We start from the raw sequence: 27,650 nt of genomic DNA on the forward strand, positions 1-27,650 counted from the left end.
GCTCGCAAATACTCACTTCTGTCCTGAGTCTAGCTTCCACTACTCTTTCCCATAACTTCATTGTGTGGCTCATCAACTTTATTCCTCTAGAGTTCCCACAGCTCTGCACATCACCCTTGTTCTTAAAAATGGGCACCAGCACACCTTTCCTCCATTCCTCAGGCATCTTTTCACACGCTAAAATTGTATTGAACAAGCTGGTCAAAAACTCCACACCCACCTCTCGTAGATGCTTCCATACCTCATCAGGGATTTCATCAGGACCAACAGCCTTTACATTTTTCATCCTCTTTATTGCCTTTCTAACTTCCCCCCTTACTACTAATATATATATATTTATATATATATATATATATTTATATTTATATATATATATTTATATATATATATATATATATATATACACAAATGATTTTAACAAATGGCTGCAACATAACAAAGAGTGAAAAGTTTAAGAGGTCTGAAAACTTTCCATATCCTCTGTGTGTGTGTGTGTATGTATGTATGTATGTATATATATATATATATATATATATATATATATATATATATATATATATATATAAAATGATAAAATAATTAAAATATATAAAAGGAAAACTAATTCCCCTTCCCGAGGGACGAAGGTGGAAGAAAATCGATATCTCCTCCACAGAAACACAAAAGTATTTCACAGGCTGTGATTTCCAAGAGTTAACTCGATCTGCCATCCAACATTCCCGACACGATCCAGATTAGACGCACTCTGTTGGCCCTTTAAACCTTTTCTCTGGTCACATTTGACAATGGGACTTTACTTTTCTGTGTTTTTGTCCTGCGTGATTGTTTTAAAGTCTCTGGGATGTTCCGTCACGAGAACTTGCATGCTGCTCGTCATCCATTAAATTCCGCTTGTCAGCGACATCGTCTCTGCAGATCAGAGTCAAATTTTACTGATGTTAATTAGTGGATTGAAGACAAGGTTGGAAGTGCCTGCAGGGTGTGAAGAGTGGGTGTGAAGAGTGTCTGTTGAGAGCGTGTTTTAAGAGCGTGTCAAGGGGTGTTGATTATCATTGTTTTGCTGTTCTTGCTTGCTTTCTTTAACTCTTGCACTACTGTTGAGACAATATTTCCTCAACTTGTCTTTCCACTTTATCCCCCTCAAGAATGAGAGGTCACATTGAAAAGCTTCAAGCTGTTTATTTGTCACTTCCAGTTGAAATTTACTGTAAACTGACACATAAGAGAATTAAACATTGTATATTTAAACACCAAAATTTCGTCCGACCAGTCTGCTAGCTAAATGTTAGGATATACAGATAACATTTCTTATATATATATATATATGTATCAAATAGCTTATTAATAACAAAGACGAATTTTGTTAGCGACAAAAAAATTATATATATATATATATATATATATATATATATTTATATTATTTTACTGTAAACTGACACAAGAGAATTAAACATATCAAATAGCTTATTAATAACAAAGACAAATTTTGTTAGCGACAAAAAAATAATATATATATATATATATATATATACATATACATATACATATATATATACATATACATATACATATATATATATATATATATATATATATACATACACACACACACAAATATATACACATCCCAAAAAACATGCATGGTACGTTAATTGACGACTCTAAATTGCCCGTAGGTGTGAATGTGAGTGCGAATGGTTGGTTGTTTCTTAATTGCCCGTAGGTGTGAGTGCGAATGGTTGGTTGTTTCTATCTGCCCTGCGATTGGCTGGCAACCAGTTCAGGGTGTACCCTGCCTCCTGCCCGACGATAGCTGGGATAGGCTCCAGCACGCCCGCGACCCTCGTCAGGAGAAGCGGCTCAGAAAATGGATGGATGGATGGATGGATGATTTATAATAATAATAATTAGTATTATTGCATAAAGTGAATGTAATTCTGCCTTCAACAAACAACAAAAAAACACAGCCTCCTTTGGCCAGAGACAGCGCTACAACCATTTTACAACTGAATGGAATATTAATGAGGGAGCTTCCACCAAACAACTCTTGTTGGTGGACAGTGGCTTCGCTGCCAGGCATCCTAACGACTGTCGTTTTGCATTCCAAAACCATTCGTGGTTTGGGGAGTGCCTCCACTTGGAACATAAATAGTTGAGTTTCCCAACACCAACTCAGGTTAGTCTGTCCTAACGAAGCCTTGTTGCATAAACTGATGAAGCCTGGTTAGATGAGAGGCGAAATGTCCTCTCTTGACAACCAGAACAATCCAGTTGCGATCCATTCAATGCCCTGAAAATTAAACAATGGCTGCTTTAGCACACACGGAGCAGCAACACATACAAACTGAGGATACAACAATACTCACAGGCATAAAATCTCTCTGTGTCTGTATTCATGCTGCATCTCTTCCAGTAGAGCTCAGTGCTGCCTGACTGGTTGTGGCACAATGTGGTACTACACCTGTTAAATTTAGACTTGGCTGTGTACTGTAAAAACGCATTAAAATCTTTAATATAGTGGGGATGCGAACTTTGAACTGAATATTTAAAACTACATACCTTCTACTAAAAACAGAGCTGCCTCATGATCACAAACACGTTTTGGGGAGGAGCCTCAGAAACCTCAGTGTTCGAGCTAATCAATTAGGCCAACATTTTTGAGAAAATATATCTCTAAAAGTCAAGCTACAAAACTTTGGAATTCAAATTGCTCAATCCGCCCTTATTTATTTTGGAAAACAGTCCAGATTTTTGGAATAATATCCCTCTAAAGTCTCACATAACCTCAGAGTTGGACCTGCTGCATTAGGAAAACATTTTCAAATAAATAAGGGTGTAAAGCCACACAAATCGTTGTGGTCAAAACATATTTTGAGGAAATATGCGCCATTTTTGTGAAAATAAGTTTCCAAACTTGAACAAAACCTCAGAGTCTGAAACACCAAATCCAACTTTTTTGTTAGGAAAATTAAATCTAAAAAGTCAAATTAAGTGAGTAAGGAACCCTGTGGGACACCAGAGGAATCCCCTTGTCCCACTATTTTTAACATTTTGTATGTAGACCTTTTATGGCTGGAAAACCCAAAGTCACCTTACAATCAACCCTTTGGAGTACCCGGTAATGACACCTGAGGGACACCGTGGGCTTCTGCTTCTTTTCCCTGATATTGCAGTGTGCAAAGTTCTGCTCGTGTTTCCATTTATTCTCATTACGGTCTTTATTGCCTTCGCCAAGAGGGGCGTAAAACCATTGATCTTGAACTGGAAGCTCATTTGAAACAGCCGGTCGTCTCGCCTCCGTGACTGAGCTACTGACCGATCACCACGAATCCCGCTGGCCGGTTAGTTGAAGCTAATTAGCTGTACTAATCTGTCCATTAGGGTCGGCAAGTACATTAGCTCAGCTGTTATGACTGACTAATGGACCTGGATGGAAAAAAAAATAATTCTTACACTTTGTGTTTCATCCGCCTGCCTTAGTTTTCAGTTTTTTTATTGGATGTCAGCCGCCAAATGTAAACAACAGAAATCAACAGAACGGGTAGAAATAATAATAATCTACAGAATAATTGTGGTAGGCAAGGCTAGGCTAATTTGCTGTTTGCTCAAATCGAATATTTAAAATGTGATTCTCCTGATCTTTCCCTCGATTTTACGATTACGTTATTGTACTGTACATTTTTAGCAAGATCTACATACGTCGCAATCGGAAGGCTTTGTAAGTGTACCTAAGGTAGCGCATAAAAGGGCGGCATGGTAACATTAAGGCAACATGAAAGAATGTGACGATCGTGTTCGCGGGAGATGATGACAGCTCCGCGTTTGATGCTCCGATGCTACGGCTTTTGTTGCGGTGAACACGTTTTTACAGGCGTGAAACTCTAGCGCCTACTTCCACCGTGCTAATCTTAGATTCACGCGTCAAGTCCTTTCACGACGTCTTTGTCGTCCTTTGTGTTGAAAGAACATGGCTGGTGGCTATTGTCCATGTCTATATGCGCCACTAAGCTCATTTATCCCGTCTTTATTTTGCTCGTCCTGTTATCCTGCATTCTTTGCCTCTGTGGTTCGCCCCCTCAACTCCCCCCTCTCCAATTAGCCTGATTAGTGTTTATTAGGGATGCAGCTAATTCATTAAAGGAAGTACTGTACTGTAGTCATTTTGTGATTAGTAGGAAGGACTCATCCCCACGGAACATGATCTGGAATGATACCATACACACACGTACACACAACACACATAACACAGGCTTATTTACAGACACACATACAAACGGATGCACACATACACACGCACAAACACAAGTACAAACACCTACATATACACGTTCACGTACCCTTACACACAGAAACACAGGCACACATATACACTTTCACACACACACATACAAACACATATACACACACGCACGTATGCACACAACACACACACTCACACAACATTCACAGACATAAACACATTCACACATTTCTACACAACATACGTGTATATGCGCACACATACATGCACAACACACATACATGCACAAACGCATGCGCACAACACCATACATACCCACAATGTACACACAAAAAACACACAACATACACTATCAAACACACAAACATACACACACACACAAAATAAACATATATGCACACATACATACACACACATACACGCACACACGCACACTGTGGATTATTTCGTGTCTATTTCTATTGTTCAAGATGGTTTTTTTGCTTTTTTTGTTTTGCAATCTTCCAGCAACTTTTTTTGCCTCACAACACTCCAAACAGGACAAAGTTATTTCCTGCCATCTTCTTGTCCTTGTCCTTGTTCGACTTCTCCATCTCCTCCTCCTCCTTCTCCTTCTCCTTTTCCTTCTCCCTCTCCCTCTCCTTCTCCTTGTCCTCCTTGTCCTCCTTCTCCTTCACCTCCTCCTCCTCTTCCTCCTCCTCCTCCCCCCCCCCTCCTCCTCCTCCTCCTCCCCGCCCCTCTTCCTCCTCCTCCTCGTCTTCCTTTTCCTTCCAACTCAGCAGGTGAATTGTCATGCTGTCGTCGCCGTTAATCAGTGTTCACAAAATAGTCACCTTTGGCCACTAAGACGACAAAGCAGAGGTTTGATCTTGCTGTAAAACTGTGTGTTAAAGAGTGTGTGTGTCTGTGTGTGTGTGAGAATGTGTATGTGTGCTATTAGTCAGAGATTAGCGCGGAAGAAGAAGAAGAAGGTGGTAATGAGTCCTCCAGTGGAGAGTGATAAGAGGCAGGCAGCATTCATGAGCCATCGAGCCTGGCGGAACACCACACCACACAACTGGACTACATCACATGCGGTAAACGGGAAGATTGGATCACAAGCCACAGGAGAGGATATTGTGTCTTAAATGCACATGCATGAGGGCAATAGTGGTTGTTAGTTTACTTTACGGTTTCAGTTTTATACTCCAGACTCTCCACTTTGCTGTAGTGCCCTGTTTCCTTCCTGCTCTCAGTCTCCTCATGGGTAAAACTCGGGAGGCTCTCCGCCGTTGATGTCTTGTTCTGAAATACATATACTAATGTTAGTTATTGTGCTCCATAGTCTCCACAAAATTGAGGAGACCCTAAGTCTCCTCCATTGTTTTTTTTGTTAGCATGTTTAGTTCTGACACATGATAATGTTAGCTAAGAGATTTAGTGTTCTACTCCACAATCTCCACTTTGCTGCAGTACTTTGTTGTCTTGCTGCCTTCAATCGCTTCTTGGGTAAAACTCAGAAGGCTGGTTTCCCTCAATTTCTCTTTTTTTTTTTTTGAGCTTACCCTGTTAGCTGCCATATTATTATACTCCACAGTCTCCACTTTGTTGCAGTGTACCATTTCCTTCCTCCCCTCAGTCTACTTTTGGGTAAATCTCAGGAGACCTTCATTCACCTTCATAGTTTGTTTTTGTTAGCACTTCTACTTCTGACACATGCTAATGTTAGCTTACAATGTAGTATTATACTACACATTCTCCACTCTGCTGCAGTACTCTCGTCTTCCTGCCCTCAGTCCCCTTTTGGGGAAACTCAGAAGACTCTCATTCTCTTCCATTGTAGTTTTGTTAGAATTTCTTATTCCGGCACATGCTAATGGTAATTTTACCATGTTAGCTGCAGTGTTATACTCCACAATCTTTACCCTGGTGCTGTGTCCCGTGCTGCCCTTAGGCTCCTCTCTTATAAAACTCAGGAGATCCTCCTGCTCGTCGATTGTTGCTGTTTTCCGGGCATGTCTCGTTCTGACACATGCTAAGATTAGCACCGTTTCCTCGATTTTTTTATTTTTATTTATTTATTTTTTTTTTTTTGTAAGTTAAGACGAGTGTCAAAATTTCTTCCTGGTCCAGAGGGAAGACCTGGTACCAGCTCAGTGCGAAATGGGGTATCCGGATGCTTCCAGAAAAACAGCATCAGGAAAGTAATTTTATTGTCAGCCTGTCAGAGTGAACGGCGTCAGGATCAGGGAGCATTTTTGTGACGCTTACGTAAGAGCGGCGCAGCGGGAGGAAGCAAAGAGTTACAGGGGGAGAAGATGAAGATGAGAGGGACTCCGAGGGAAGGAAGGAAGAAAGGAGGTGTGAGCGGGATGAGAGCAGCGAGTAGGTGTATGTTGAAAGGATTCCGGGGGAGCGGTGAGAGGACATCAAGTCCACCTTCCAGGAGGAGACGGCTCCAAAGCCTAGAGACGGAACAGTTTGCCTCAAGTGCACAGTATTTTCATTGATATCTTGAATTTGACATGCAACAAATGAGCAGGATGGTGGTCATAACGCATAATGAAACATGTCCAACTAATTCCAACAGATTTGAGCCATGTACAAATGTCAAAGACAAATTAATCAAAGGCTCTAAATCACTCTAATGGCGTTTAAGGTTTAGAGTAAGTTATTTAGGTTTAGGAGTTAGGGTCAAGAGTTGTACAATGAAAAAATAAACACTGCATAACTTAAAAAAAAAAATTGAAGTATACGGTCATCCATCCATCCATCCATCCATCCATTTTCTTCCACTTATCCGAGGTCGGGTCACGGGGGCAGTAGCTTTAGCAGGGATGCCCAGGGATGCCCAGACTTCCCTCTCCCTAGCCACTTCTCTAAGGGAGAGCCTGGACACCCTGCAGAGGAAACTAATTTCAGCCGCTTGTATCCGGGATCTTGTTCTTGCGGTCACGACCCACAGCTCGTGACCATAGGTGAGGGTAGGAACATAGATCAACGGGTAATTTGAGAGCTTCACCTTTCGGCTTAGGTTCTTCTTTACCACAACGGACCGATACAAAGTCCGCATCACTTTTTATGTATGGATTACTTGGGTTGTTCCCAACATCTGGTGAAAATTTCATGTCAATAGCACCTTTTGAAATATATTTAGGGAGAAAAATTGTGACGTGTTAAATATTTATTTCAGTCGCTGTATATTGTACTTTACAACAATACTTAGCGATATTTATAATTTCGTATGTACCTGTGGATGAAATGGTGAAACTTATGGCCAAATTGTACATTGTACTTAACGCGGTGGATACATTCACATAAATGAGAACGAGCTAAGCCTTTCATAGCAGCTAATCATCAGTGTATTTCTTGTGACATGCTCACATTTTCACATGGGTTATACATCCAATCGGATGAGAATACAGTATACTGTAATAAGGAAGTGGAGCACTGTAGCAGAACAGCTAAATAATGTGCCTACGTAAGTATAGCCGACCCAAACCAAAATTTTAAGCACAATGCCTCATTATGTTATACTGAAACGACCATGACAATATCGAGGCAATTTGATTTCCATGATATTGTGAATATTGTGACATCCCTCGTAAATATTCTTAGATTTCTGTAGTCCTCCATGAAGGCAGACTGATTAGTTTTGTTTAATCAAAGTAAGACATTTGCAAGCATCTGCTTTTACTTTGGAAAATGCTCAGTATTTTTGCACATTTTCTGACATGTTACGGACTAAATCATAATTTTGTTTTTGCATTTTTCAGCACTGTCAATTTGAAAACAAATTTTCTATTTTTGAATCAAGTGTTTTTGTTTTTTTTAAATCCGGTTCATCGATGAATCGAAAAATACTCAATAGATTAATCGATTATTAAAATAATTGTTGGCGCCCCGGTTTAGAGTTAGGGTTTTGGGTGAGGGATAGAGTTTGGCTGAGGGTTAGAGTGAGATTAGGGTTAAAGTTATGGATTTGGGTTTTAATTAGAATTAAGCCTTAGGGTTAGAATTTGGGTTAGGTGTTACGGTTATGGTTGGGTTTAGGGTTAAGATTTAGGGTTAAGGGTTAAGATGTAGTACATCAGGGCAGTAGATGTCTCCTTCATTTTCACACACGATTGTAAGATGTCATCTGAGGTGTGAGCATTTTCTTTCTATTAGTTCATTTAGCCCATAGCATTAAACATTGTTTTCTTCATAACCCCTAACCCTTGTCTTGGAATTAGCCATGGTTTGCTTACCGGGGGTCGATTAGCTCAACAAATCTTGGTGCTAGGTGTCGCACATCGGTGGTTGTGACTGATATTTTGAGTGACAAGTCCCCCCCCCAAAAAAGTTTGAATGTTACAAGGGCACCATAATCTTAAAATTTAGAATTACATTTGAAAAACAAATGAACTAAAATAAAAAACTAATTTAAATTAAATACCCAATTATTTTCCAAAGTCACAGAGAGCCACAGCAGGAGGATGAAAGAGCCACATGTGGCTCTGGAGCCGCACGTTGCAGACCACTGGGTTATGGTTTACGCGCTCTATTTGAACAACAAATGATGACTCTAATAAGACCACCCTTTAACCATTTAACATGTATTACCAAATTACCACCCATATACACAACATACCGCTGGCGTTGGGTGGAAACCCCCGATCTCTAGATTTGGTGAATTACATATTTTTTCACAAATCGATACTATTGGTCATTCCCCACATGGGTCTGTTATTTTATTTTTTTTACAAATAATTAACCAGTCTAAAGTGTTGAAAATGGCTAGCTCTCTTTGACGATGCAATGTTATTGACTCAAGAAATATGCCATTTCTTTGGTTTCCTGAAAAGTGATGGTTTTAGAGATGTGATGTTTCCGCCCGATATCGGTGATATGTAAACAGACGGAGGATGTCTATTTGGGTAGATTTTTGGGCATCTAGTGTTCTGTCTTTCTGGTCAGATCAGGGATGGTTAGCATGGAAACAGCAAGTCTGTTATCATGGCACAACACCTGGATGGGAGACGGATGGATAGATAGACGGCAGAAGGCGGGACCGGCACCTCCGTCAAGCACAATCGCTGGTGTGCAGAGAGAAAGTGGCGAGTCTATTTGTTTAGCCGCCACTTGTGCGTCTGGGAAAGGTCGCTGCCATCATGCTGTCATTTTTTTCTTCTGTCTCCATTCGTCTCGCTGTCACTCGCCGCCCTCTTTGCACCTTCACTCAAGATGGCTTCTTTTTGACTCGCACGTCTTCACAAAATGCTCAGCGACCACAATGTGGGCACATCCAATGGCATTTATTCCAGACGTGTTTCATTTCAACGCATGCTAATGTTAGCTGCAGTGTTATACTCCACAGTCTCCACTTCGCTGCAGCACTCCATTGTCTTGTTCCCCTCCGTTGTTGTTTTTTGTTAGCATGATTTGTTCCGACACTTGCTTACATTAACTGCAGTATTATGCCTCAGAGTCTCAATTTTTTTTCTGCGACGTGACCTCTCCGATAAATCTCAGGGGACCCTCATTCTTCTCCATTGTTAAATGTTGTTAGCATATCTTGTTCTAACATATGTTCACATTAGCTGCTCTGTTTTACTTCATATTCTCCACTTTGCTGCAGAGCTCTGTTGACTTGCTGCCCTTTAGTAATTGCTTACAATTCCATGTCTCGCCCTGACACGTGTACACATTAGTTGCAGTAATATACTCCACAGTCTCTGCATTGCTGCAGCACTCCCTTGTCTTGCTTCCCTCAGTCTCTTTAAGGATGAGCTCTTTCTCGCTAACTGACGTTTTTTTTTTGTTGGTGTGTCTCTTTCTGACCTATGCTTGCATTAGCCTACACCTCTAGCTGGAGTATTGTACAGAGTGTCTGCTTTGCTGCAGTGCTCCATTTCCTTGATACCCTTAATCTCTTTTTGGATAAATCTAAGAGACCCTTGTACGCCAAAGGTCTTGCTTTTGTTACTGGTAGAGTGCATCTTACACTGATGCATGCTAAAGTTTGCTTACCCTGTTGGCTGCAGTATTATACTCCACAGTCTCCACTTTTTATGAGGTGTTTTCTTGTCTTACCGCCCCCAGTCTCAACTTGGATAAAAATCATGAGACCTTCATTTTCTTCGATTTTTATTTCTTGTTGTTTTGACTTTTGACATTTGACACGTTTTTCACAATTTTTGAGGTGCTATTTTATTAATTAAACAATCCGACCACGTTATGCAGTGGAAAACGGACATCAGTGTCTGATCAGATCACTAATTCCATCCATGTGCATTTCATGGTATCTGGGTACTGCTATGTTATGTTATGATCTTTTCACTGGCGTTATGGTGATGTTTTCAGTTGTTCTGACACCTTTGTCTTTGCATGGAAAAGTGGATGTCATTTTAAATATATAGGTCTTCCTGCCTTTAAAGTGCAGCACTTATGCACGTGTTGTGTGTGTGTGTGTGTCGTGATTGTGTGCATGTGAAGAGCACAATTGTCGCCAGCTGCCAGGCGACGTGTGCGAGCGCATAAACAAATTTAAAGTGTTGTTGAAGAATAGCCACCGAATAAGAGTGTTCTGAGCTTTTTTTTTATTTTAAATGACAGTAATGGAACCCCAATGTGCCGCATCTTTTCTCGCAGCAGGAGACTGTTTTAACCTTTGAGCTGCGCTTTAGATTAGCGGCACAGCATTAACATACCGAGCAACTCAGAATGATACATGCTTTTGCCTTCTTTAAGAATTAGAGAAAGCTCTTGGTATGATACCAGAGAATAAACTACAACCACAGTACTGAACATTTTGTTAAATACATACCTCTCTGATCATATCAAGCAAAACTGAGGACAGGCAGGCGATTTTCAGTAAACTTTGTTGCAATGCCCACACAGAATGGCGAAAATACTAAATCTTGGCAATTTAGTGTTGTAGATCTGTCTAGTACACAGGGTTAAAATTTGGTAGGCAGGACACAAAATCTGTAGGAGGTTTTTCAAGCTTTCAAGGGATGCCCGGAAATTGACACTTCAGGAACACTTCCGAAAACCAATGTCAGTAAATACAGTTCGCACTACATCCATAACTGCAACTTGAAACTCTACTATGGAAAGCAAAAGCCATTTAACAACAACACCCAGAAACGCTGCCGGCTTCTCTGGACCCGAGCTCTTCTAAGATGGACTGATGCAAAGTGGAAAAGAGTTCTGTGGTCCGACAAGTCCACATTTCAAATTGTTTTTGGAAATTGTGGACGTCGTGTCCTCTGGGCCAAAGAGGAAGAGAACCATCCGGACTGTTATGGACGCAAAGTTCAAAAGCCAGCATCTGTGATGGTATGGGGCTGTGTTCGTGCCAATGACATTGGTAACTTACACATCTGTGAAGGCACCATTAATGCTGTAAGGTACATACAGGTTTTGGAGAAACATATGCTGCCATCCAAGCAACGTCATTTTTGGGACGCCCCTGCTTATTTCAGTAAGACAATGCCAAACCACATTCTGCACGTGTTACAACAGCGTGGCTTTGTAGTAAAGGAGTGCGGGTACTAGACTGGCTTGCCTGCAATCCAGACCTGTCTCCCATTGAAAATGTGTGGCGCATTATGAAGCGTAAAATACGACAACGGAGACCCCGGACTGTTGAACAGCTGAAGCTGTACATCAATTATTGAATGTTGTTAAAATAAAAGGTGATGTAACACAGTGGTAAACATGACCCTGTCCCAGCTTTTTTGGAACGTGTTCCAGCCATAAAATTCCAAGTTAATGATTATTTGCTAAAAACAAAGTTTATCAGTTTGAACGTTAAATATCTTGTCTTTGTAGTGTATTCAATTAAATATAGGTTGCACATGATTTGCAAATCATTGTATTCTGTTTTTATTTATGTTTAACACAACATCCCAAGTTTATTGGAATTGGGGTTGTACAATGTTATTTATCCTCCAAACGTGGTGTGCATTATGTCATCCAAACAGTTGAGCGTATATTGGTTTGGGAATAAAAGTGTAATTAATTTTGGAAAAGAATACGCTAGAAAGCGAATGCCTGCGTTTACTTCCGGTTTAGTTCGACAAAAGTTTAACGTTACACTCAAACTATCTTTATCTCGTATAGGGCACCATGTCTCTTTTTATGTTCGTAAAATTTAGGAGAAGTGAATAAAACCCTCGATCAATCTCAGTACTCAGGCTTGCTACATTAATAAAAATGAATAGTTCTCGATTACAGCGGTGTTTACTATTTCCCTCAAAGAAACAAAGGACAAAACAGGAAGTGGAATTTTATTGAAAATGTAATTAAATCTACAAGGGAAAATTACAGGGAAAACAATGCAGAGGCGCTTTACTACGAAGGGTACAGATAAACATTCGTAAAGCAGGCTGAACATGTGATGTAAGCGTGAAATGAGAATGTGCGGGGAGCTGCGAATTTCTGTGACTGTTAGTATAACCCACTTCTGCACCAATTTGTACTTAGGAAACAGCACGTTGTACTCACGTTGCGTAGAACACAATTTAGGCAGGCTGGTCGATCTTCCCGATGGACGGGAAGGGGTGCCGAACAGGTGGATTTGAGGAAAAAGGAGGAAAAACTGAGAAAAAGCAAGGGTAGGGTGGCCCAAGCGTTTGGGTGACGTTGTTCGTCACATGCTCAGAGAAAACTTGCACCGCAAACCCTTACTACCGGCTTGTCCTTCAGTGGTGCTTCACCCACACACAAAAGTGTAGTCTTAGGGAGCGGGCAGAGTAACTCTGCGGTCAAGGAGTCGTCGGCATGGTTCGGGTCTAGCCCATTGGGGGAGGCGCTCCGCACCTCGTGGGGAGAGGTCGGCTTTCTGGCTGGTTCGGCCAGTAGGAGAACAAAAAGCACCGAGAACAAAGCCACCGGCCTTTTGTACCAAGGAGAAAAAGGCAGTACCAGGGACAAAGAGCGGGAAGAAAGGCCACGCCTGTAGTAGTGCATTTCATCCTTGAATTACTTGTGGTTTTAAAACCAGTGGAATGAGAAATTCATTCCCAGCTTTTGCATTGCCTCACACATCAGAGTTAATCTATGCAATTAGTATTTCAACCTTATTTGGTGGCTACTAACACTTAATGCGGCATATGGCCGGCGTGTGTAAATCATAGGTGTTCGCATGACGGTCAAAGGTGCTAAAACGTTTGGGAAACGCTGAACTTATATATTTCATATTGTGCATTTGTTCTATGAAAGTATTTAATTCAAGGATAGCCCCTTGGGATGCATCATCTAATTTTCAATAAATACATATAATACATAAATACATAGAATCACTAATATACAAAATAATTATTAAAGGTAAATCAAAATCATAATACAAGTACTAATCATACACACAAGCATGCACTGCTCCCCTAAGCTGAGCCTCTCACCAACCAGCCAGTATTTCATAATATGCATGTACATATACAGGTATATTAATACATAATATACTGTACACACAACATCAAAGCACAATATTTTAATAATTTTGTAATTGTTTTATTCTTTGCCGCAGTATTGCAATGCCTTGATTTTTGGGAGGTTAGTCAGTCATAGCCATCAATACAATTGTACTAATAATTTCTTAAAGGGGGTTAAATAATATAGTATAAAGACTCTAATAACAAAATAATCACTAAAACTTAATGTATGGTGTCATGAATGTACGGGGGCCAGTAGAGGTTCCGACAGGGCCACCACAACTTGGCTGTCGGGCGACCATCTAAAAAGGCTTAATGTCGGACCCCGTCAAGCTATTTTCAACACTTTCAATTAGTTAATAATGTTGAAAAATAACAAGACATGGGGATTGACCAATAGTATCAATTTGTGACAAAATATGAACCTGACCATATTTGGATTTAAAATGTTTCCGCCCGACAGCGACTAGACAGAAAACATAAATTCTTTTGTTCGGATAAGAATGCTTACGAGGACTTTACTTTTTTACACTGAAGGCCTTTAAAGTGGGGAAAACAGCCTGTTACTGTATATTCCTTTTATAGGAAATATTACAGGATCTATCTGTGTGTGTGTTCGGTGTGTGTGTGCATGTGTGCCGTAAGCTGCAGGAAGTTGATTAAGCGCTTAAAGAACAACTTTTCCCTCAATTGTCTGTCAAAGTAAATGTTTTTTTTTCTCCCTTTAATGAGTCACTTCTGAAAAAGTATTAATTCACAATGTTACCGTAAGAACCAGAGTTAATTTTGAATTGTATTATCTATATTTCGCGGCACGGTGGATGACTGGTTAGAGCGTCTCCCTCACAGTTCTGAGGACCAGGGTTCAATCCCCGGCCACGCCTGTATGGAGTTTGCATGTTCTCCCCGTGCCTGCGTGGGTTTTCTCCGGGCACTCCGGTTTCCTCCCACATCCCAAAAACATGCGTGGTAGGTTAATTGACTCGAAATTGCCCATAGGTGTGAATGTGCGTGCGAATGGTTGTTTGTTTATATGTGCCCTGCGATTGGCTGGCAACCAGTTCAGGGTGTACCCCGCCTCCTGCCTGATAATAGCTGGGATAGGCTCCAGCATGCCCGCGAACCTTGTGAGGATAAGCGGCTCAGAAAATGGATGGATGGATGGATTATCTATATTTCCCCTATAGGAAAAAAAGGAAATACAACCCTGATTGCAATGAAGTTGGGACCTTGTGTTAAACATAAATAAAAACAGAATACAATAATTTGCAAATCGTGTTCAACCTATATTTAATTGAATACACTACAAAGACCAGATATTTAATGTTCCAACTGATAAACTTGATTGTTTTTAGAAAATAATCATGAATTTAGAATTTTATGGCTGCAACACGTTCCAAAAAAGCTGGGACAGGGTCATGCTTACCACTGTCTTACGTCACCTTTTCTTTTGACAACATTCTATAAACGTTTGGGAACTGAGGACACTAATTGTTGAAGCTTTGTAGGTGGAATTCTTTCCCATTCTTGCTTGATGTACAGCTTCAGCTGTTCAACAGTCCGGGGTCGCCGTTGTTGTATTTTACGCTTCATAATGCGCCACACATTTTCAATGGGAGACAGGCCTGGACTGCAGGCAGGCCAGTCTCGTACCCGCACTCTTTACTACGAAGCCACGCTGTTGTAACAAGTGCAGAATGTGCTTTGGTATTGTCTTGCTGAAACAAGCAGGGGCGTCCATGAAAATGACGTTGCTTGGATGGCAGCATATGTTTCTCCAAAACCTGTATGTACCTTTCAGCATTAATGGTGCCTTCACAGATGTGTAAGTTACCCATGCCATTGGCACTAACACATTCTCATACCATCTCAGATGTTGGCTTTTGAACTTTGCGTCCATAACAGTCCGGATGGTTCTTTTCCTCTTTGGCCCGGAGGACACGACGTCCACAATTTCCAAAAACAATTTCAGATGTGGAGTCGTCGGACCATAGAACACTTTTCCACTTTTCATCAGTCCATCTTAGATTAGTTCAGGCCCAGAGAAGCCGGCAGCGTTTCTGGGTGTTGTTGATAAATGGCTTTTGCTTTGCATAGTTTCAAGTTGCACTTACGGATGTAGCGCCGAACTGTATTTACTGACATTAGTTTTCTGAAGTGTTTCTGAGCCCATGTGGTGATATCCTTTACACATTGATGTCTGTTTTTGATGCAGTGCCGCCTGAAGCATCGAAGGTCACGGGCAATTAATGTTGTTTTTCGGCCTTGCCGCTTACGTGCAGTGATTTCTCCAGATTCTCTGAACCTTTTGATGATATTATGGACCGTAGATGATGAAATCCCTAAATTCCTTGCAATTGTACGTTGAGGAACATTGTCCTTAAACTGTTCGACTATTTTCTCCCGCACTTGTTCACAAAGAGGTGAACCTCGCCCCATCTTTGCTTGTGAATGACTGAGCAATTCAGGGAAGCTGTTTGTATACCCAATCATGGCACCCACCTGTTCCCAATTAGCCTGTTCACCTGTGGGATGTTCCAAACAGGTGTTTGATGAGCATTCCTCAACTTTCGCAGTCTTTTATGCCACCTGTCCCAGCTTTTTTGGAATGTGTTGCAGCCATAAAATTCTAAGTTAATGATTATTTGCTAAAAACAATAAAGTTTATCAGTTTGAACATTAAATATCTTGTCTTTCTAGTGTATTCAATTAAATATAGGTTGAACATGATGTGCAAATCATTGTATTTGTTTTTTATTTATGTTTAACACAACGTCCCAACTTCATTGGAATTGGGGTTGTACAAGTAGGAGGAGGGTGGTTTGCGCATGATGTACTTGGCAAGACTTGAATCAACACGTATAAAAATAACAACAAGAATTAGAACAATAATGACATTATTTTGCTTCTTCTTGTGTCTTCAGTCCAAATAAACTCAAGAGTCTGTGGAGGCATTAAGTGTTTGCACACACACACACACACACACACACACACGCATGCACGGCCAAGTAGAAATGTTTGAAGCAGATGGGTAGTAAAATGGACCCAAATCTTGTTCTGCACCCCTTAATTTGAAACGTTAATCCTATGTTAAAACCTCACCTTAAAAGCGTAATCTTGTCTTGAAAGCCTCATTTGAATATCTCTTCACTTGAAACTCTAATTAGAAACCCCAAAACCTATTTAGGAGTCTTACTTTGATGCCCCAAACCTTGCTTGAAAGCAGAACCCAGGCTTGAAAACCTAATGTTGGCTAGGAATCCTAATTGGAAACCTGAATATTGGCTTTAAACCTTACTTTGAAACCTTAACACTTACTCAAAACAGTAACATGGGCTTTAAATCCTAATCATGTCTTGAAACCTTAATTAGAAACCCTAATCTTGGCAGAAAACCCAAATATTTGCTTGACACGTTAATCGGAAACACAAATCTTGTTTTAAAACCTTACTTTGAAAACCTAACGTTGTCTTGAAATTATAGCCTGGATTTAAAACCCAATTTTAAAACTGTAATTGTTGCTTGAAACCCTAACCAAGATTGAAATCCTTAGCTTGGATTGAAGCCCCAACCCTGTCTTGAAACCATAATTTGCAACCCTAATCATTGCTTGAATCCCTAGTTTGACACCCCAGCCCCTTCTTGAAACCTTACTTTGAAACCCTACCCGAGGTTTGAAACCATAATCTTTGGAAACCCAAATTGGAAACTCCTGTCTGTAAACTTTAATTTCAAACCCTAACCCTTGTTGGAAACCCTGACCCTGGTTTCAAAACTTAATTTAAAACTCTTAGCTTGGCTCGAAACCCCAACCCTGACTTCATAATCTGAAACACTAACCAATCTTGAAACCCTAAACCTGCCTTGAAACCAAAATTTAGAAAGCTAATCTTTGTTTGAAACCCTAATTAGAAACCCAAATCCCTTCTTGAAACCTTACTGTAAAACCCTAACCCAGGTTTAAAACCTTAATCTTGGTTTTAAACCCAAATTAGAAACATTTACCCTGTTTTTATACTTTAATTTGAAATCCTAACCTGAAACACTAATTTGAAATTGTAACCCTGTCTTTAAAGTTTAATTTTCAACTCTAACCCTGTCTTGAAATGCTAATTTAAAACACTGTTGTCGAATTTGCATTAGCATTAGCATTGACTAGCCTGTGTTTTGTGGGTATGCGCAGGGTGTGGTTCCAGTCGGGAATCAGCTTCGTAGCGGTGAAGCCCAGCGACCTGGTGCCCTGGGAGATCAAACAGGAAATGGCGCCTAGTGGAGGATCGTTGGCCGTCATGTGCCAGAGGAAGATGTTGTCTACCGCCACCGCCAGGTAGGATTCTTGATGGATTATTTTTTTACCGTTGTGTGGTTTATTGTCGGAAATGTGCTGCTTGGGGTCACTGATGATGTAGTGGTACATTCGCCTGACTCAGTGACGGTGTGAATGAGAGTGGGAATGGTTGTCCGTGTCCATATGTGCCCTGCGACTGACTGCCGACCAGTTCAGGGTGTAGTCCGCCTTTCGCCTGAAGTCAGCTGTGACACCAGTGCTCCAAAACAAAAAGTTTTGTTTCAGCCTGTCCTCTTCTCGTCAGTCATTTTGGAAATGGCATTATTGTTGGATGCCCATCAGATGCAGAGAGCTGCTATTGAATTTCTGTCTTTGGAAGGGGAACCGCTACTCACTAAACATTTTTAAAAGGTTTTAAAATGTGTATGGGGAAACTGCAATAGGCTACAGCACAGTCAAAAAGTAGGTGTCCTGGATCAAAGGTGAAGAACAAGAGCCTGCTTTTAGTGACCTCCATGACGAGCAAAAGAACTTGTGAGGTCATCAGTTCTTTTGGCTGGAAAACAATAACCCATCCCCCATACTCATTTGATTGGGCGCCATCTGATTATCACCTTTTGGTGCTTTAAAAGGTGTTAGGGGTCAGCACCTTTCTGATGACGAACAAGTTAGGCAAGATGTAGAAAAATCTGATTAAAAGCACAGCCTACTGAATTTTACAAGGCTGGCATACATGCCATGTTGTTCATTAATGGACAATTAGTGTTGAGAAAAAGGGAGAATATAACAATGAAATGCCCCCTTTTTCTGCTTCATTTCTATGCATACATTGTCTTTCTATTGCAATAAACAAAGCTAGAGGAAAATCGGACTCATTGCATTTTGACTGCCCTTCGTAGAATGCAGATCTAGGATCGATATCTAGAAATTACACCAAGGATGTTTGTTTCTGTAGCTCATGCATATACTGTAGATATTGGACGTGAATCGAGGACGTAGATCTAGAAAGTGGATCTAGACTGAGTATTTAGGATGCCGAGCTCATATGTTAATTTAGGATGTAATCCAAGTCTAAGAGCGCATCTAGGATGCTGGTCAACAATGTGGATTTAGGATGCAGATCTAGGATCTTGATCAAGGATGTGGATCAAAATTTGTCAATCAAGAATGTGGATCTAGGATGCAGATTAAGAATGTGTATTGAGGATGTAGATTTTGGATTAAGATCTAGAATATTGATCGAAAATATGGCTCAAGAATTTGCATCTAGGATGCAGCTCTTGAATGTGGATCAGAAATGTTTATTCTCTATCTAGGATGCAGATCTGGAATCTGAATCCCAGTATAGTTCAAGGCAGTGGATCTAAAATGCAGATCTTGAAGGTCTAGAATGCAGAGATGGATGTGGAACTAGGATGTAGCTCTAGAATGTAGCTCTAGGATGCGTGTCTCGGATGTGGATCTGGGATTTCAATCTAGGATTTAGATCAAAGATGTGGATCTAGGATGTGGCTATTGGAAGCCACTCTAGATGATACTTAGAAATAGGGATATTGGATACAAATGTAGAATGTAAATCTCACGATTTGTTTCCCATCTTGGATTTTGATCTCAGATTGGAATCTAGGATGTAGATCAAAGATATGAGTCCCAGATGAGGACCAAGGATGCAAATTGATGATGTAGATTTAGAATGTGGATTGAAAATGTAGATCGAAAACATGAATCTAAGATACAGATGAATAATGCGAATCTAGGATGTAGAGCTAGGCTGTTGATCTAAAGTGTGAATGCGGATCTAGATTAGATCCACATCTTGGATCCAGATACTTGATCCGATCCATTTTCGTGCAGGATTCCGTCCTGACAATCGAAAACATTCACATGCATGCACTCACAAAAGCAACAGAACAGTTACAGATTCTTAATTATTCTGAGCTTGACGACTGAAGGTGGGAGTGAAGCACATGCACTCACACACACACACACACACACACACAAACACACACACAGTGAGTGCAATCGTGTGGGCTGGCTGGCTAATTAAAAGGATGTGATGGGTATTAATCTCTAATGAGATATTAGCACATTTTTTTTTATGAATGAGCGTGGGAATTCATCACATCCTTCTACTCCCGCTCAGAACAAATCCTTTGCTACACAGCGACTTGTGTTTAGGCAGAATGGAGCCACCATACGCTAATTACTGATATATACACACACACACACACATAGATACAGTATATCCAAGTATATTCATACATACATGAATGAGATTTTTAATGTTGTATTGCTTAATACCATTGGACGGGAATCTGGGAGTACAAAATGGAATCTGGTGCTCGAAGCATTTGAAATCCTAACACTATGAAACTCTGACATTGGATACCATAATCCTGGCTTCAGATCCTACTTTGAAAACCCCAACCCTGGTTTGAAACCCTAATTTGAAACGCTCATCCTGGCTTGAAACCCTAATTTGAAACCTTACCATTTCCTTGAATCCATCACCCTGGCTTGAAACCCTAATCTGAAATCTTAACACTTGTTTTGAAACACTGTATGTAAAAACCTAAATTGAAATCTTGACATTGATTGACGCCCCTTATTTGCAACCTTAACACTTGTTTGAAACTTTAAACCTGGCTTGAAACCCTAATTTGAAACCTTGACATTTGCTTCAAACCCTAATCTAAAACCTTAACGCTTGTTTTGAAACACTAAACCAAGTGTAAAACAGTCATTTGAAACTTGGACATTTGCTTGAAACCCAAATTCGAAACCTTGAAACTTGTTTGAAACCCTAACACTGGCTTGCAACCCTCACCCTGGCATGAAACCCTAATTTGAGACATTTGCTTGAAACTGTATTCCTGGCTTGAAAACCTAATTGGAAACCCCAACACTTGCTTTAATCGCCAACTAAGGCTTGAAATCCTAATTTAATCAAAGGTGCCAGCCGTAATGCGGTTTGAACTTTGACTTATTTGACAATTTGGTCTATTTTTGCCACAAAAATGTTGATTCCATTCACATATACATAAATAGTACCTCTAAAATGCCCATATACGCACATGTACATAAACCAAACCCACAGTGTTTGCCTCTTGGGTGTCTTTTTGCACTTCCAGCTGATGCTGGCTGCGTTCCTCTTAAGGGACCGTCAGGGACGTGTTGCCTTCAACTTCTGTCATTTTACGTGACATCCTGCACCTTGTCTCAGAGTTCACGGTCACACTTCAGCTCGCCAGACTGACTGCGTCGCCGTCTTTATTTTGGAAATGCAATGAACGCCTCGTGCCACAATAGATTACCCGAGGCCTCTCTGAAAAACGTGGCGGCAGAGAAATGAGGGTGGATTAGTTAGCGATTGAGGACATTGTTCCGTATTTCCTCATTCCGCCATATCTCGATTCCTCACCTACTTGAAGGGGAAAAAAATGCCTCTCCCCAAATATCAAAATACAACAGTAAGGAATGTGGGTAAATAGTTCCACCTCTAACTGCGCCGCCTCACTGATAGTCACTGAAACCCCAAGTCTCTTGCTCTACTGTTACACATGCATTCTTACTAATAATAAATGCCTCCCACAAATAAACACTTTTATTCAAATATGTTCCCAGTAGAACTGGAAACTGAGTAAATAGTTCAGTTTTTTTCTCTAATAGCAACCGTGGCTATATTAGACAGGTTGCATTGTCAACTTGACCAAAGAAAGGCCTTTCCTTAATCCTCAGGTGCATAGCGCCACAATAGCACCACACCGCTATGCACCCGACGGCTAAATATCAATATCTGACTGACTTTGCCAGATTATTATGGATAATTACTCAAATAAATATGTTAGTCTTGCTCTACTGTTACACATGCAGCTGTGCTAATAATAAACAGATCCCTCATATAGATGCCTTTATTGAAATAGAGATCTGCTACAACAGGCAACTGAGTAAATATTTTTTTCTGAAATAGTGGCTGAAGTAGTCAGAGGCTACATTGTCACCTTGAACAAATAAACCCCTCTCCCCCAGTATCAAAATGTGTAGTAGTAACACGTCTCATTTAAACAGACACCTTCATTCAAGTAGACTCCTGATGACTTACAGAGCAAAATACCTATCTTGTTTCCATGAGTCATCATCCACTTGAACAAATAAACGCCTCTCTCCATGGATAAAAATGTGTCGCTAAAGAAACAAATGGGTAATTAGTTCTGCCTTTGGCTGCATTGTTGATAAGAGGGTAAGAATAAACAGATACACAAATAGTCTCAACCCTCTCATATACATTTGTACTAATAATACGCACTTCCCTCAAATAAACGCCCTAATTTATTATATTATGCCTAAGACTATATATCAAGTAACTATTTCAGTGTTTCCTAATTAAAATAGTTGTAGAGTCTTAATTAGTGACCTTAACCATCCAATTGAACAACTAAACACCTCTTCCCAAATATCTATATCTAATGGCAAGGAAACAAGCAACTAATTTGATCCTCCGTTAACTGCACCACATTATTGATACGTAATAAAATAAACCCGATATTTTAGTTCTATCTTTATGCATGCATTCTTTCTACTAATGATAAAAGCCTTCCTCATAGTGTTACACATGGCAACCCAGTAAATATTTCTGTATTTACTCAAATCATGTCTGTGTCTTAATTAGTTGATTAGTGTGTCATAGATCAATATTGGAATTATATTTTATTAATGCTCGACATGGAAAAAGGGGATCATAGATTTTATTTCCTATACTTTTCTGTACTCCGTGAGACTTCCATCAACATGGAGAAGATGCTAGAGACTAGCGAGCCATAAATGGTCTCAAAAACAACCGTAGTCTGCAAAACGTGTATAAAAGATGTAACGACAAAGACGGGCATAGCCTTGTAAAATCAAGGACATGCACGTAGCACGTTATTGAGTGTGATGCATGTATCACGTTAAAGAGATCGGTGACTCTGCGCCGCTCCTGTAATGTAAACAAAACAACGCCGCAGAGCACGTAGCGATCGTGGTGACAGTTGAGCCGATTGTGTTTTTGTGGGACGGGAAGGTGACAAGATAGTAGTTTGTCGATCATGGACGACATAGAAAGTGTTCACGGGATTTGTTTAAATTAGGATTAGCAGATACTAGCTAGCATCGTTGCATGAGCGATCACACAAATAGTTTGACAGTGGGTCGGCCGCCGCTGTCTGAGCTAACTGTTTGCACAGTGTGGCATTCTCAAAAATCTGTCTTGTATTTCTTTTTTTATTCCCTTTATTTACAGATTACCGCATTGTCTTCTCCTTCTCGTTTTTCTTGATTTCCGGCAGATTGGGCATGTTTAACTGCATTGCTGCCACCTAAGGGTTAAATTATACATTTATAAACTTGAATACAATAAATATTGAGTCATATGAAACATCGACATTACGTAGAAAAAAAATCGTGATATCAAATTTAGGCCATATCGCCCAGCACCAGTGTGTTGTCCACCTGAATAATTAAATACCGCTCCTCAAATATCAAAATGTGTGCTAATGATAAACGTCTCCCTCAAGAAGACACCATTATTTAAATGGAAGCCTAGAATTCCTGAAAATCCACTATTTTTGCATTTTCTCAAATAACAGCCATGTCTCAATTAGTAACAATATATATACATTGTTTACTTTAACAAATAAACACCTCTCCCAAAATATCAAAATATGACAATGAGGAAACAAGTGGGCAATTTGTTCCAAAATGAACTGGGCCAAAATATGAATAGTCAATAAAATGAAACCAATAGTTTAGTTTTATCTTTACGCAGACATTCATGCTAGTAATAATAAATGCCTCACTCAAATAGACACCTTCATGGAAATTGACACCTGGTGTGCCTGGCAATTGAGTGTTTCCGTATTTCCTCATAGAGCCATATAGTGGCCAAGTCTCAATTAGTCACCATGTGCATCGTCCACATGAAAAAATAAATGCCTCTGACCAAATATCAAAATATAACTGTGAGAAAAAATGTGGGAAATGTGTTCCGCCTTAAACTGAGCAATATTATTGCTAATATTATTATTTACTAAAATATACTCAATGGTCTTTCTCAAGCTTTACATATGCATTTGTACTAATAATAAACACCTCCCTCGACAAGAAATACGTTCCATTCAATTATGTGCATATTTATGCAAATTAATACATTGCATACAAGTCACAACCCCCTTCTCCATACGAGCCAGTCCCCCGGTAGACCCGAGCTCTGACCCACGTCGGCTAATTAGCACTCTCCGGTAGGCGAGGCGTTTGCTAGCTTAGCATCATTCTGTCGCTCAGTGCAATGCCCTCGACCACCTGGGCACACTCCATCACACACGTGGGGAAAAAGTCATTACACAAATATCCACCCAGCATACACTTTTTTTGTAGCCCATGCTTTAAATAACCCTCGCTTCAGCCCGTCTCATCGCACTAATACCCCATTCCTCAACGCCTCGCTCCCAAAGTCCCTCACACTGTTAAACACCCCCCGCGGGAACAGGGCGTCGCAGCATGTGGCAGCTAATTACGGTGACCTACGCGGGACCCGCCGTGTTCCCACCGTCATCCTTGGAGGATGAGCGAGGTTTCTCGCACCGCGTGCTACCTAACGCTCGCTGCCCCCCCTGACGCAGGCTCAAGGTGTAAAAAGAAGATTCCACTTCTCACTTGTCATCGTTTTGTGTTTCACCAGTACATATGCATTTGTGTGTATATCTCCCCTAATATCAAAATGTGGTGACGAAGAAACAAGCATTTTGTTCCACGTCCAACTGCGCCGCATTATTGTCAATATCATTATTTACTAAAATAAACTCAGTAGTGTAGCTCCACCGTTACACATGCATTTGGACTAATAATAAACGCCTCCCTCAAGTAGAATAGACACGTGGAATTTCCTGACAATTATTTAAATATTTCCACATTTTCACAAATAGCAGCCATGTTTCGATCATCTAGAACATATATGTCAAACTCAGGCCCGGGGGCCAAATTTGGCCCACAATGTAATTATATTTGGCCCGCAAGACCATATTAAATGTGTATTAGAGCTGGCCCGCCAGTATATAGCACATGCGCCACTAATATTACAAATCCCAGAATGCTTTGCTAGTGTGTTGGCCCATCAGCCTAGACCGGCGAGCGCCCCTTCCCTTTCTGTTGCAGTCGTTAGCAACTATGCTACCAGTCTCCTTGAGCAAATTTACACTTCCCCTTCCCAAAAATGGCCAAACAAACGATGGAAAACAGTTAACTTCCAAGACAGGTGGGAGGCAGATTATCTGTTCACTACAATAAAAGACAGACCTGTTTGTCGTGTGTGGAGCAACGTGGCTGTAGCAAAGAATATAACATAATTGAATTGATTTTTGAATGCCCTTTATCAACTCCTAGGCAGGGACTGTTAATAGTTTGGATTTTTATTGAAGACATTCTTATTTTTTGGGGTTGTTTTGTTGTTGGCCTTTGAAAAAAGATTTACATCAAAAAGTAAGGTAGTTGGCGATAGATAAATAGAAGATGGCGAGAGAATTCATGTTATCTATTTAAATACAAAACAACAAACAAATACCACTGATGTCTTTTATCGCAAATTTGATTTCTCGTGTTTATAATATTCAAGTTTGTTTATTCCAAATTCAGTGTTTAAGCAAAATTTAAGTTTGTTGTCAATGATAAACTTTGACGCTAAATCTCTGCAGAAAAGGAAAACATGCACATCGCAATGATTTTTCAGTAATATTGAGTTTGGCCCGCGATGTTGTCCCAATTTTTTATTTTGGCCCACCTTGAATTGGAGTTTGACACCCCTGATCTAGATGAACAAATAAACACCTCTCTCCAAATGTTAAAATATGTACTAATGAGTAAATAATAGACAATTGGATTTTCTAACTATTCACTAAATGTTTTCACATTTCCACAAATATCAGCTGTTTCAATCGTCAACCCAAACTAATAAACGCCTCCCCCCCCCCAAATGTGGACCAATATAAATGCCTCTCTCAAGTAAACATCTTCAGTCAAATAGACCCTTGAGATTCCTAAAGATTCTGATATATCGAATTTCCACGACGAGCAGCCGTGTTCCAATCGTCTACTTCAGGGGTGTCAAACTGAAATTCACGGTGGGCCAAAAATAAAAATTGGGACAACATCGCGGGCCAAATTTCCCATTTCTGCAGAAAGGTAGCGTTAAAGTTTATCATATGACAACAAACTTAAAACTTGCTTACACACTGAATCTGGAATAAACACTTGCAGGGCACATATAAACAAACAAACATTCGCACTCGCATTCACACCTACGAGCAATTTAGAGTCTTCAATTAACCTACCATGCATGTTTTGGGGATGTGGGAGGAAACCGGAGTACCCGGAGAAAACCCACACAGGCACAGGGAGAACATGCAAACTCCACACAGGTGAGGCCGGGATTTGAACCCCAGTCCTCAGAACTGTGAGGCAGACGTGCTAACAGTCGACCACCGTGTCAGCCATTGCAATACTAATAGTTACTAAATTAAATCCTCGTCTTGTTCTAATTTCATGCACTTGTATGCATAATAATCACCTGCCTCAATTAGACAGCCACATTCAAACAGACACCTGGTATGCCTGGCAATTGAGTAAATTGCAGGGTGTATTGTCCACTTGATAAAAAAAAAAAAAAAAAAAAAAAAAAAAACCCTCTCTCCAAATACCCGAATATGCACTAATAATAAATACCTCCTGGTAAGCCTGATAATTTAGTACACATTTTCCTATTTCCTCATACAGTCAAATAGTCCCTTTCTTGATTAATAACCATCCACTTTAAAAAATAAGCGCCTCACTTCAATGATCAAAATCTGATGGCGAGGAATGAAATGGGTTATACTGTTTCTGTTTTTAACTGGGGTGCATTATTGATAATAACCGAAAATAAAATGGTATGCAAATAATCTCTACCCTCACATTGGCATTCATACTAGAAAAATAAATGCCTTTCTCAAATATCTGAACATGACAGCAAGGAAGTAAACGGATGATGAGTCTCACCTTTAACCGGGCCGGATTACTTATCGCAACCAAGAATAAAATGATATGCAAATAGTCTCCACCCTCATCTGGATTTATACTATTAAAATAAATGCTTCACTTAAATATCAATATGTGACAGGGAGGAATTAAAGGGGTAATTAGTTCTCCCTTTAACTGGACCTCATTGATCGGAACCAAGAATAGAATAATATGCAAATAGTCTCTACCCCTGCGTGCAGTGGTACTATAACAATAAACGCCTCCATCAAATCAATTCCCTGTTCTGTGTCCCTGTTCACTTCTATCTCATCTTTCTTGTGTGCTGTTTTTTTTTTTTGGTTTTGTTTGTTTTTTGTTGTGTTCTCGCGCTTATTCGCTGGAGAGGTCCCACGGTTGCTGTTTAATTGATTCTTTTCATCACATTAATCAAAAAGCCGAGCTCTGGCGTCCTTGAGTGGAGAGTGCCACGACATGCATGAACGCTGGCCGGCAAACAAGTTGGGCTATCCCGACTCCCCCGGGACGTGGCCCAACTAAAAGGCTAAAAAGTGGAAAACATTGTTAAAAAGAGCGGAAAAACAAACTTAGAGCTCCGAGCTGGAGGGCAAGTAGAGGGCAGTGGCGCCAGAGGATGTCACGACAATTTTTCCAATAGAAGACAAGCAACAGCATGCATTAT

At 40.3% G+C, this 27,650-nt stretch overlaps 1 protein-coding gene across 1 annotated transcript in view; it reads left to right on the forward strand.

Annotated features, from left to right (window-relative positions):
* Positions 1–27,650, forward strand: part of si:dkey-215k6.1 (transmembrane protein 132B) — a 229,339-nt gene that overhangs the window by 100,692 nt on the left and 100,997 nt on the right. The window contains exon 4 of the mRNA XM_061766865.1: positions 17,822–17,965. Within this exon, the coding sequence (XP_061622849.1) occupies positions 17,822–17,965 (144 nt within the window). The remainder of the gene's footprint in view (positions 1–17,821; positions 17,966–27,650) is intronic.

This window comes from Phyllopteryx taeniolatus, chromosome 3 (genome assembly GCF_024500385.1).
Source record: "Phyllopteryx taeniolatus isolate TA_2022b chromosome 3, UOR_Ptae_1.2, whole genome shotgun sequence".
Classification (NCBI taxonomy): Eukaryota; Metazoa; Chordata; class Actinopteri; order Syngnathiformes; family Syngnathidae; genus Phyllopteryx; species Phyllopteryx taeniolatus.